Source organism: Carettochelys insculpta, chromosome 20 (genome assembly GCF_033958435.1).
Source record: "Carettochelys insculpta isolate YL-2023 chromosome 20, ASM3395843v1, whole genome shotgun sequence".
Lineage (NCBI taxonomy): Eukaryota > Metazoa > Chordata > Testudines > Carettochelyidae > Carettochelys > Carettochelys insculpta.
Window position 1 is genome coordinate 51697 of NC_134156.1, and position 13560 is coordinate 65256.

The 13560-nt window shown below is 42.9% G+C and overlaps 1 protein-coding gene across 1 annotated transcript in view; it reads left to right on the forward strand.

Moving 5' to 3' along the window:
- DHRS7C (dehydrogenase/reductase 7C) overlaps positions 1-8178 on the forward strand; it is a 32501-nt gene extending 24323 nt beyond the window's left edge. The window contains exon 7 of the mRNA XM_075014764.1: positions 7919-8178. Within this exon, the coding sequence (XP_074870865.1) occupies positions 7919-8124 (206 nt within the window). The 3' untranslated portion in view covers positions 8125-8178. The remainder of the gene's footprint in view (positions 1-7918) is intronic.
- Positions 8179-13560: the final 5382 nt, after the last annotated feature.

Genomic DNA, 13560 nt, shown 5'->3' on the forward strand with positions numbered 1-13560 from the left:
AGAGGATCCTTCAAAGGCTTCTGGCATGAAAGGTCAACAAGTTACCGAGGTCATACTCGGTCATCCGCCAGCATTCTGAGAAATGTCTTTGAGTCTGAATGCTGTATGGAAGTCATCACAGTACAGCATCCAGAACAAACTGTTATCTGAGCTGTCTTATCACTATTATTAACACAAGAACTATGGGGTCACCACATGAAATTAATAGGTAGCAGGTTTAAAACAAACAAAAGCATGTATTTATTCACACAATCTGTGGAACTCCTTGCCAGAGGATGTTGTAAAGGCCAAGAGTGTAACATTTTAATCAACCTCATACACTTGTCATTCATGCGTCTCTCTCTTCAAAAGTTCTCTGGTGAAGGAGGAGTGGCAAAGCAACAGATGATGATTACTGGCAGGTGTAGCCACAAACCTGAACACAGACACCTGGGGACACTGGTCACTCATCTCTGATATCAGGGAAACTCAGCAACACCCTAGGGAGCAGATCAGTTAGACTGCACTTCTCTCTCTTTGTAAGGGAAGGGGCTAGAAAAAGTGCCTCAAACACTGCCTGCCTAAATCAAAGAGGGTTAGTTTATGGAGTTCTGCAGATCATCTTCAAGGTGATTGAAAACCAAAAATAACTAAATAAAACATTAAAGATTGCTGCTTAGAACATCAGGATTATGATAGACAAAGATAATACCTCCATTTCAAAGGGCAGATCTTAATTCAAAAGACCTAGGCCAGTATGATCTTGACTCTGTAGTGTTCAGTGAAACTAGATTGGCAGACAAGGGCATTATTACAGAACCAGCTGGAAGGTGCACTTGCTTTTGGAAGAGAAAAGAACAGCACAAATAGAATCCATGGAGTGGGAATTGCCATCAAGCAAAACTTTGGCAATGTCTTGAAGACTTCTCAGTAGACATTAATGAAAGACCCATGAAACTCTGGTTTCTGCAAAATAAGTCTTGATTTGCTATTATACCATGGACTGGGAACCATTGCACTAGTGGGACATTTCCGCAGAGATGCCAAAAACTGCCTGGGCCCTGGGAAGTGAGTTCTTCCTTAGGTCCTGTCATGAGGCCTACTGCTCCCACCCCTCAGATCCTGCTTGGCACGTTCCACCTGCTGTGGTAGTATACAGCAGAGCAGGCCAAATAATTCTGGGCTGACTAACAAGGAGGAAAGAGTCCTTCAGAGATGGCATAAAGTTGGGGTAACAGCCTACAGTAGAGTAATGCAGACACTGAGATCAACTCATCTCTGTGGAGGTCAGCCAAAGGGACTTGACACAGCCCGCAGGTGCACTGCCCCAATGGGACCAGAATGGCAGATAAATCCATCTTACTCTGTATAACATTTTATAGCAAGCAAGCAAGCACATAAATTGTTTGCACCCTTTATCAATGAAAGAGAGACGCACAGCTATTGTCCCCACCCAACTAACAATTATTTACAATGGGTTTATTAATAAATAAAAGTGATTTTATTTAGTATAAAAAGTGGGATTTAAGTATTTGCAAATCATAGTAGCCAGATACAAGTAAGTTACTAAACAAAATAAAAGAAAAGGTGAGCTAAGCTTAATAGTCTTAAGAAATTCATTACATGCAGTTTCTTACCCTAACAATAGTTCTGATCATCTGTTCTCACAAGCTGGGAAGCATCCCCAATTGGGCCTGGTACTTCCCCCTGTTCAGATTAGATGGTTCCAGCAGTCATTTTGGATAGTAAGCAGGAGTCTCTTGAAATTTGGCAGCTGCCTTTCTAGTTTGGTTTCCTGCCTTTATATCCTTTTTGCCAAAGGTGGGATTCCTTTGTGTTCAATTTAAACTTTTCACAGTTCCAGTGGAAAAGTACAGCATCCAAAAAGGGTTCCAGCATCAGGTGACCTTGCCAGGACCAATTATATTCTAGACTTACATGGGGGAAATAAAAATTATTCTCAGATCATTGACCCAACTACTAGTCCATTGTTATTTTAGTACTACTAATGAGCCTCACCTAGCATGTCTAGATTAGTAAACAGTCTTATACTTTATATTTCTAACTTCAAATACAGAAATGCTACATGCATACAAATAAATATACACATTCACTAGATTATGACTTTTGAAATGATATCTTATAAGATGTATTTTGCATAAAGTGTTTGCCAGCTATGCATATTCATAGGCATATTTCTTTAAAGAACTTGAGGTGCAAATCATAGCTGCTTTATATTCTGTATCATTTTTATCAACTTGGTGGGCGCCTATTTATCTTAATTCCATGGTAACGGCATGCTGTCACACTTTTGTATTTTAGTCTGATTTTATAAGCAAATAGTTTTTAAGTGAAGTGAAACTTGGGTATGCACAAGACAAACATGACCCTTGAAAAAGGGACAATAGTCTAAAATGGTTGAGAGCCACTGCCCTACATCAAGTTCTTCACCAGGGCAGCGTATGGGGAAGTTAGTCCAAAGTCTCCCCTGTAGATAAACAAAGTATAAGGGTATATATAGGAACAGACACCCTCTTGGGAGGTGCCAGTGGCCCCAGGTGGCAGGAAGCACTTCATCCCTATGGGCCAGCTGGCTACCCAGCCCTGCTGGGTACTGAAGAATGATGGTGCAGCCTTAAATGTGAGTACCTACTGTAGTACATGGCATTTGGCTGTCCTGATTCTATTCCATGGCCTCGGGGCATGGCTGACACAGGGGGTGGGCCTTCTCCTAAGAGTTGTAATTCCGTGAGTGCAAGAAATCCAAAAAGTAGCCTTCCTCTGTCCAAACACAACCCTAATGCTCTTTGTAGCAAGCAGGTGGCATTTCCCATTTCCTGCAGTCACCCATCCAACTAAAAGCTCAGCTGGGCTGCATGTTGTACCTCCTCTTGCTTCCAAGTTTAATATTGTGATACTAGTGCATGTTCTGGTCTATTTGTTGCTACTTAGTTCCTGAGATCAGTGTTCCGTCTGTGCTTCAGAAAGCAGGGCTGGCCTTAGACTTCCTGTGCTGTAGGAAGCACCTACCTGCGAGAAACTGTTGTCGTCGTTTGCAGGCATCATAGCCATATGGAGTTGTGTTAGTGTAACAGTTTCCAGGCACATCTTCAGCTTCTGGAGAAGCTACTCTTCAAGAGTAGTTCCCAATCTCCACCCAACACCATAGGAGCGATGGAGGGCTGGATTGAAACCATGCTGGTGTCACAGAATCACAGGGCTGGAAGGGACCTCAGGAGGTCATCTAGTCCAGCCCCCTGCTTCAAGCAGAATCAACCCCTACTACATCATCCCAGCCAGGACTTGTCCAGCTGGGACTTAAAAACCTCAAGGGATGGACAATCCACCACTTCTCCAGGCAACGCACTCCAATGCTTCACCACCCGCCTGGTGAAGTAGTTTTTCCTAATATCTAACCTACACCTTTCCCTTTTCATCTTCTGACCATTACTCCTTGTTCTGACATCTGACACCACTGAGAACAGTTTCTCACCCCCCTCTTTAGAGCTCCCCTTCAGGAAGTTGAAGGCTGCTATTAAATCACCTCTAAGTCTTCTCTTCTAGCCCAAATCCTTCAGCCTATCCTCATAGGTCTTGTGCTCCAGACCCTTAATCCTTTTTCCTGCCCTTTGCTGAACCTGCTCCAGCAAATCCACATCCTTTTTATACTGGGGGGCCCAAAACTGGACACAATATTCCAGATGTGGCCTCACCAGTGCCAAATAAAGAGGAATAACTACTTCCCTAGATCTGCTCGACATGCTCCTCCTAATGCAGCCTAGTATGCCGTTAGCTTTCTTGGCTACAAGCGCACGCTGTTTACTCATATCCAGCCTTTCATCCACCATAACCCCTAGGTCCTTTTCCATCGTACTGCTGCTGAGCCAGTCGGTCCCCAGCCTGTAACAATGTTTGGGATTCTTCCGCCCCAGGTGCAGGACTCTACACCTCTCCTTATTGAACCGCATCAGATTTCTTTTGGCCCAGTCCTCCAATTTATCCAGGTCCCTCTGGATTCTCTCTCTACTCTCTAACATATCTACCTCTCCCCCTAGTTTTGTGTCATCCGCAAGCTTGCTGAGGGTGCAACCCAGTCCCTCATCCAGGTCATTAATAAAGATGTTGAATAACACCAGCCCCAGAACCGAGCCTTGTGGCACTCCGCTTGAAACAGACCGCCATCCAGATATTGAGCCATTGATCACTACCCATTGGGCCCGAACATCAAGCCAGCTTTCTATCCATCTTATAGTCCAAGGATCCAATCCATATTTCCTTAACTTATGGACAAGAATGTTGTGGGAGACCATATCAAAAGCCTTGCTGAAGTCAAGGTATATCACATCCACTGACTTCCCCATGTCCACAGAGCTTGTTACCTCGTCATAGAAGCTAATCAGATTGGTCAGGCAGGACTTGCCCCTGGTGAATCCATGTTGGCTACTTTTGATCACTTTCCCCTCTTCCAAGTGCTTCAAAATGGATTCCTTGAGGATTCCCTCCATTATTTTCCCAGGGATTGAGGTAAGGCTGACGGGTCTATAGTTCCCTGGATTGTCCTTCTTTCCTTTTTTTAAAGATGGGCACTACCTTTGCCTTCTTCCAGTCATCCGGTATCTCCCCTGATCTCTGGGAGTCTTCAAGGATAATGGCCAAAGGTTCAGCAATGACCTCTGCCAATTCCCTCAGTACCCTGGGGTGCATTAAATCCAGACCCATGGACTTGTGCACATCTAGTGTTTCTAGATAGCTCAGAACTTGTTCCTTCCCCACAGATGGCTGCCCTCCACCTTCCCAAACTGTATCGTCTAGGACCGTCATGAGGAAGTTGACTTTGTCTGTGAAGACTGAGGCAAAAAAAAAAAAAAAAAAAAAAAACTGAGTACTTCAGCTTTTCCTGCATCATCTGTCACTAGGTTACCTCCCTCATCCAGTAATGGCTCCACACCTTCTCTGATAACCTGTTTATTGTTCACATGCCTGTAGAAACCCTCCTTGTTACTCTTCACATCCCTTGCCAGCTGCAGTTCCAACTGTGCTTTTGCAGTTCCAATTGTGTCATGACTCTGGGCTCGATTGTCAATAATATTTAGATGCCTAAAAATGAAAATAGGTACCGAGAGGAATTTTCAAAAGCACCAAACACCTGTCAGAAATTTTAGGAGCTTCATAGTGGCAGCTGTGCACCTCTGCAAGCTTCCAGCAACATGAACCACTCCATTGAATTCAGTGCGGGTATCCTCCTTCACCAGTGGTGCCCATGCTGATTGCTTATGGTATACAAGTTTGTCTTTTCAAGTGAACCTGCCTAACAGCACTGTATGCTTGTGGCGTGCCATGAACCTGCTCATTCTAAGCTTGAGAAAGCTTGGTCTCAGTGTGTATTGGCAGCACACACTTAGCCAAAATTTTAAAAACAGGTCTTTGAGGGAAGGGTTGTATATATATATTTTTTATCCCTAACTAAATAACCCCAAATTTGCTGCAGTAATTCTACACCAGGCTTTCAACTGACTGCACTTGTCAGGCCAATCAGTATTCATGTGGATTTTGGAGCACTTTGAAAAATCAAGTGTGCATAGATGGCTCTACTCATACTGTAAAGTCTGCCTCAGAATTAACTATGCTAAGTCTACTTCCCTCCTCCTGTTTGTTCCTCTAGTTCTCCACCATTCTGTCCTGAAAGTTGAAGTTCCAACAGTGTGTTCGCACTCTACTCCCATTGATAAAAAATGGGTCATCCAGGCAAGGAATAGGAAAAAAGCCATGCAATAGGTCTCTTGAGATGTGGAGATGGTTTCCACCAGTGTGGTTTCCGGAGGCCTCAAGTGGTCAATCACAGAGATCAAGTGGTGAATGCCCAAACGAACAAGTCTCGGGCAGACTTCATAAGTAATTATTTTGTTTATACAGAATATTCATTGAATAGTTTACAAATAAACTAAAACATGATCTATGTCTATAGATAATTCCTGATCATTAAAAAGGTCTAAAAGTCAAAAAAATCCATTTGTTGCTGCTTGAGATAGGCACCTCCCAACACCCTTATTTCTGCAGTTTGATGCTGCTATCTGTGCTGTTGGTTTTTTTTTTAATTTATATTTTTTTTTGTTCAAGTAAGGCAAGTGGTACTGAGTGTCCAGATAGGATGACGTGCACTTCTACTTGTTTTTGAATGTTGTTGTGCTTGATGTCTGATTTGTATTCATTTATTATTTTGCATAAGGACAGTCCAGTTTTGCCAATAAACCTGGAAGAGTTGTTTTGTTGGCACGTGAGGGCGTATAACACATTAGTAGATGTGCAAGTGATGTAAATAAGAAGTGGGCAACATTATCTCCCATAAATGTAAACAAGTGATCGGCTATACAACAAGTAAGATTGAGTGGACTTGTAGGCTCTAAAATTTTAATTTTTTTTTTTACATAACTATACTTAAAAATAAAACTGCCTAACAACATTTGTAAATTGTACTTGCACTTATGAGGTGAATCCAAAAACTATGTTTTGTTTTTTACAATGCAAATAAAACTATAAAGTGAGAACTGTACACTTTTTATTCTGCATTATAATTGCAATCAATATACATGAACATGAAGAAGACATCCAAATTATTTAAATAAGTGGTATTATATTATCTAACAGTATGATTAAATTGATGTTCACCTGTGATTAATATATTTTCATCATTGGACAGACCTAATGTATATACATATTTTCCTCCTCGAAACATATCTCCACAAGAAACCTTATGGGTACTACACATATCTAAGCACCTTCATAATTGCTTGCTTCTTTTGATATTGACAATATAACAATGTGCATAACTTTGCATAAAATGCTGAAGGCCTGACTGAGTTCTCTCTCTTTCAGAATCAAAAGTAATTCAATTAACATCACAGAGCTGTACACAACAGGTAGAAGGACATTCAGAAACATAATAGGCTTTAAAGCCTATTAAAAACCCAGAACAAATATGTAGGGTCAGGGCTGCCAATGGGGAGTAGCAGGAAAGGGGGCAACTGACCTGGAGTCCAGTGATTCAAAAGGACTTCTGGCTCCTAGCCATTGCTGCTACTGTGGCAGCGGTGGCAGTTGGAGCTCCAGGCCTTTAAATTGCCACAGGAGCCCTAGATGGCATGCTCCAGGCAGTGGTGAAGGCTAGGTTTGGTTTGGGCTGCACTGAGGGCTGGCTGCCCCTAGCCCCATGCCTTCTGCCTGTGGTCTTGCCCCTTCCAAAAGCATGGAGCCTCCCACCTTGCCCAGCAGCAATGTTGGCCCTCCTGTGTAGGGTTGTGTAGAGTGTGTGTGTCTTCTAAGTTGACAGTGAATGCTCAGTGATTATTGTGTGGCAGTTAGCAGTTTCTTGGATTGTGTTCTCAGACTTTCAAATACCTTCTCTGGGATTTTTCCTTAATTTACAGAAATTCTGTGGCTCTAAGAGTAATTTTTTTATGTAAAGGTGCTGGTGCTGACGACAACTGTCAGTATTACCTGGACACCTTTGAAATATGCTTTTAACCTTCTTTAACCAAGTTTCTTGCCAGGAAATTTCTTCAGGGTTTTAAATATATTAAAGATGTGTTCCATGTTGGAAGGGCCTGCAGACTTTCCAAGTCACACTAGGATGCCGTGGTGTATAGGAACAGGGAAGCCAGGAGAAATAGGAAACAAAAGAAGGTCTTTTTTTAAAGAGGAAAGCTGCAAAACTATTAAGCCAGCTGTGGATGTATAGAGAAAGGAGGGCGCTGGAGCTGATAGAAGGTGAGAGTGGGAGGAACTGGGGATTCAGGAAGCAGGTTGGAGTCTTCTTAGTACTAATTCACAACTGGTCTCTCTCTTGTTCCGTCACTCCTCAGGTCCGCTTCAGTGCGGCCATACTCTTGTTCTGCTCCACACCATCTGGCAGCTGCTCACTCCATTTTGGTCTGATTTACAGTCTTTTTCAGAAAGCCGGCATATGGTGTACACCCAATGGAGGTTGCTGAGGAAGTTCTGCACGCAGTGAGCAGAAAGAAACAGGAGGTGTTTATGGCCAATGTCATCCCCAAGGCAGCGCTTTACATTCGCACTTTCTTTCCAGAATTGTTTTTTGCCATCGTTGCCGCTGGTGTTAAGGAAAAACAGAAGGTAGAAAAGCAATGATTTTGTTCATCTTTATTCTGCTTGTGACCTGAATAAAGTCTGTTTCAAAATGTGTATTTTCAGCTTCGTTTTCTGTGAACAGTATAGTCAATGGTTGTTGCCACATGACAGCAGGGAGTAGCACATATGCCTTTAAAGATGGAACCTCTCGCTAAGGCCCCACTGCGTTGGGATATGTATAGAAACAGAATAAGAGAAAACCCATGCTGTAGTTGGCGGACAATCTGTAACTAGACAATAGAGTGAAGGGAAGAGGTCAAAACCTTGCTGGGACACTTCTAAGAACTTTTCCACCCAGTTCCTCAAGATCTCAGTTCATGACATGAATCTGACATCAGAAATGGAAACACACACAAACATGTAAGTGATCATTTTAACCTAACTGGACATTCAATAATGGATTTAAACATAACATTCTTTTGTGGAAGAATGGATATCACAAGATTACAGAGGGACACCTCTGAATTGGAATTAACTTTCAAATTTAATACCTTTAACCTTAGCATGAATAGAGATCTTAACTGGCTGATGCATTACAAGGCAATTTTCCCACCTTTGAAATGTGCAGAAATGAGACACATGGGCCATGGCTACTCTACCCCTCCCTTTCGGAAGGGGCTACCAGCAGAAGTGATCATTAGAGTGCTGGACTCTTTCCAAACAGTTTGAGGTATAATTCTATGATTCTGTGATAACTTCTGTCTCCTTAAGGCTCACTGTGAAACCAAATGGGTAAGCAGAAATAACCAAGCGATCAAAAAGCTCCTGTGCATCCTTCACTGAATGAGCTAACAATGCGCCGTCATCAGCAAAGAGAGGGTCACGGATAATTGTAGTGACCACTTCAGTGTGAGTCTGAAGTCTCTGGGTATGGAAAATGCTGCCATCTGTTTAGAACTCAATAGGTATGCCCAATGTGCAGTCCTTAAAAACAACTAACAGCATCATTAGATGTTGCATAGAAGAGGATCAAGGACATCCTTGCTCTGTACCATTTGATATTTCAAACGGTGCTGATGTCGCTCCCTTGTTAAGGATATGGCCAAGTATGCCCATGAAAAGACTGAACAATGTTGATAAATTTTTCAGGACAGCCTGTTCACCCAAGTATTTTCCAGAGCCCATTTCTGTTGTGTCTAACACCTTGGTCAACTTGATAAAAATCACACTGAGGTCCTGCTGTGGCTCTCTATATTTCTCGTCTGTCTGTCTGTCAATACCATGTCAGCAGTGCCTCAAGAGGCAAGAAATCCACACTGGCTTTCAGGAATAATGCCATTTTGGACCACATGTAGTAAAAGCCGGTTGTAAAGGACCTGTGCCCAGCTCTTACCAGCCATAGAGAGCAGAGAGATGCCTCAATGGTCATCACAACACACACAGTCACCTTTCTCTTGTATTTGTGTACAAATCAGGGCATCTCTGAAGTCCTGAAAGACTAGCTCCTTCTCTCAAATGGTACTAAACAAATAGGTGAGACAATACATCAGCCGACCACTAGCGCTTTATAAATTTCTCAGAGAATTGCATTACTGCCAACAGTGCTTTTTTCTAGAAAAAAAGGTGGCGGAATTCAAGCCTCGATCCACCCCAAGGCCCAGCCCCCTCCACGCAGGAGCCTAAGCTGCCCTTAGGCAGCTTAACTGTCCCATGCAGGTCCAGAGCCACCCCCTGGTGGCTTAACCGCCCCCTGCCCACCCCACATGGGGCCTGAGTGGGGTTGCCAGACTTGCAGAATGCATATGAGAGACAATGCCCTTCCCCTCCCCGAGGCTCAGGTGCCTCAACCCCCTGTTCTAACCCAATCCCACTTCCTGCAAAGCCAGGTACCCCCAAGTGTAACCCAATACCCCTCAACTCCCCCAGAGCAAGGTACCCCCAGCCCCCTGCTGTAACCCAATGCCCTCCCTCCCCGAGAACCAGCCACCCCACCCCACACTTTCAATCAGCTGTCACTGTCCTTGGTTATTGTGACCACAGTAATTTTTCCAAACTAAGTAGTCACTTCACCCTGACAAAAGTACTTCTAGTTCAATAATGGCTCTTCCAGGAAACCACTGACAAGATGGTTATAACATGGGCAATATTGGAAAAGCTATTTTTAAAACCCTTTGTAAACTACAAAGTTGCAGAATTCCCATGGATGTACTTGCATTACCACATGAGCTGGAACTATCTTCTCCTTTCCTGTGTGTGCGCTTTGGTCAGACACGCTCTAGCTGCCTTCAGTCTACCTAATTCCAGTGCACCCACTGCTGGAGCATAGAGGTGCAGACTCTCATCACTACTTTGGAAGAGACATTTTTTACTTCATATTGGCTGTGTCTACACTAGCACCCCCCCTTTCAAAAGGAGGATGCTAATAAGACACTTTGGGATACTGGCTAAAGAAATCCAATCAGATTGCTGTGGGAAATTTATTCCAGTGACTAACCACCCTGACAGTTATATGAGGTTTTTTGTTTTTTTTGTGATGTCCAATCTAAACCTCCCTGTAACAGGGTGTGGTGACAGAAGGCCTCTTGGGATGTTTGCCGATCATACTACCAACACCCACCTCCTTGTTCTCCGAGGCTCCCCACCACCCTTTCCTGCTGGGCCAGATCCTCTGGCCTCCCCCAGCCAAGGCACAGATTTGGGGATATTCCTCCCCTCCCCCACAGAGCAATGCAGGCACTGATTTACATCAGCTCTGGGAGGATACAGTGCTAGAGCCCAGCACCCAGGAAACCAACCTTCAGAAGGGATCATACCCCCAAATAACTCTCTCTCTCTCTGCAGAAGTTTTGCACAGAGAGGGTTCATCAGGTAAGCCCCCTTTATCACTGAAACGGAGATATGTGCAGTGGTAGTCCTCCCCAGGTAATAATTACTTACATTGGGCTTGATTACGAACAAAAGCATTTTTACTAAGCAAATCCTCCTAATGGCCTCAATGCCATGTTAACTTTAAATTGTACTAGTTTTTAAATCAAAATGTTGTGTAGTACCAAGTCAAAAGCCTTAGAGAAGTCTAAATTTAGGACATCAACATTATTAGTTATCAGCCAAATTTGTAATATTAAAAAAGATAGTTACTTTTATAGGACTTATTTTCCATAAACCCATTTAATTTGCATAAATTATATTTCCCTCCTTTAATTATTTATTGAGTTCTGAATAATCCACTCCTTTATATTTCCCAGGCTAACTTTAACTGTAAATGTAATTGGTGAAAAATGGCTAAAGGTTCATTAATTGTTACTACTACCTGGTATATGGTTACTTTGTAAAAACACATGCAATGAGACAAAAAGATTGAATTTAAACAGAGGTCTATGATACCATTTCAGGGCAGTATTAAGATTATGACTAATAAACAAGAGGAGTAGGGAACCAGAAATCAGTGGGGCCAAAAATCGGTATTTTGGCAATTGCCTAGGACAAAATAATGAAAGAAAGAATAGACCATTCAACTCATCACTCTTTTGGAGGCACTTAAAATGTGGCATGAGGAAGAAAAGGAAGGAACCTATTTCTACTGTGGCTGCCACAGCAGGATTTTTACCTTTTAGTCCACTGAGGATCCTTGACTGTCATTGCTGCAGCAGCAAGGACCACAACCTGATTCATGTGAGATCCTACTTTGTCTTTCCCTCCTTTTTGTGTCTTTTTCTGTTCCCCATCATCTCTCTTTAACTCTTTACTTGTTCTCTGATCTTCAAATCAACTGTACTGCATGGCATTAGTACAAAAGATAAGATGTTCCAGACAGTTCTGTTCACCTGGAGGCAAACCATTACAGGAGACGGACCTACTCAGACCAACCAGATCATGTCCCTGATTGGGAAGTATTAAGACGTTTGACTCTATGGGTCAATTTATTTAATCTACATTGGTGCAACAGCACCCATGTGAATCAGGCTGTATATGAACTGTCCAGTGTCAGATAGCAGAAAGAGGGGAATACCATAAACAACAGAAAGGGGCATCCAAGTTAACAGTAAAAAGCAATGAAAATGATGCTGATATCCATTCTACTCTGTGAAACTGAACTAGGACATAGTGATGCTGCTGCCAGAGGCCACAAAGGATGCTATTTAAAAATATATATATTTCCTGAAGTGGCTTGTTGCCTGAATAAGTGAAAATGTTTGCTCAGTGCTGTGACCTCTGGTGCCTAAGGATGGGAAATGCCAAGATCAGGGAAGGCTGCAAAAGGGAGACCAGGTACTCCTGAGGCTGTTGGGTAATGCTGAAGTTAAATTCCCCAACCAGTCAAACTGTGCTTCTGATCTCCCCACTTGTTATCAAGAAGCAAAAGAGAAATCCGATATCCTTTATTACATTCCAGTTTTTGGGCCCCCAAAAAGCATCTACGTCCAGTACAGTAAGACAATATTTTAAAATTGTTCTCATGTATAAAAAAATTTCTTCTGACCTCAAAAGGCCATTACCAGGTCAGTATATGTTTGGATCTTACCTAAAATACCACACTGCCTGCCAGTGTTTTACCATCTAAAATTAGAGTCTTATTACAAAGAAGAAAAATAACAAGAGGCGAAATCATAAATGCATACGTACAAAGATGCAAAGTCCATGTATCAACTTCTTAGCAGTATTGGTGAGCTTTCTGGCTTGAAAGTCCCTCTGGAACATACCAACAGCTTGGACTGACTATTCAGTCCTTTGTTCAGAGTTTCATTGTAGAAAAGTTACTCCACAAATAAGAAGCAGGAATAAAGACCATTGATGGTCATTGATGGGAAGTCAAGCAGGGTAGGTAGTGCTGATGCCACACTATCTGGGGGTATCACCCAGAAGTGTAACACAAGTTTGTAATGAAGGCATACATACATGTCTGTAATGCAAGATACAAACACATAACCCAGACTATCATATCTAGCAAATTATAACATTTCTGCAGATACTTAACATAGCATAACTGGTGCAACTCATAAGTGTCCTCCAGATTCTTATACAGTGTTTCAAGCAATACTGAGGAATTCTGTGTACGTAATGGTTTCATAGTGATTCCCTTCTAACAGAGGACACACCATCTAAGGGAGGGCGCATGACCTCCCCACGGGACCCCCAACCTACAATCAGCCCACAATCCCCATGCTCTTCCCCTCCCCTCGCTAATCCATGTTACTTAAGGGGAGGAAGTGCAGGTGGTAGGGGTGGTACAGCAACTAGAGGAACTAATGGCAATTTTTCTCCTTTTCCCCACTGCTCCTCCCAGCAGAGAAAGGAGCACAAGTCCCAGCTTCACGCTCCAGCCCTGTACAGAGACAAGACAGCTCTATGGAGGGGCAGGTTTGGGAGTCCTGCTCTTTTCCTTACTGAGAGGAAACAGTGGGGAAAGGAGTAGAATAGCCAGTACTCCTCCACCTTTGTACGCAGAAACAGAACTCCATGGGGATACTAGGGGGCACGGCTGAGATTAGAATGGCA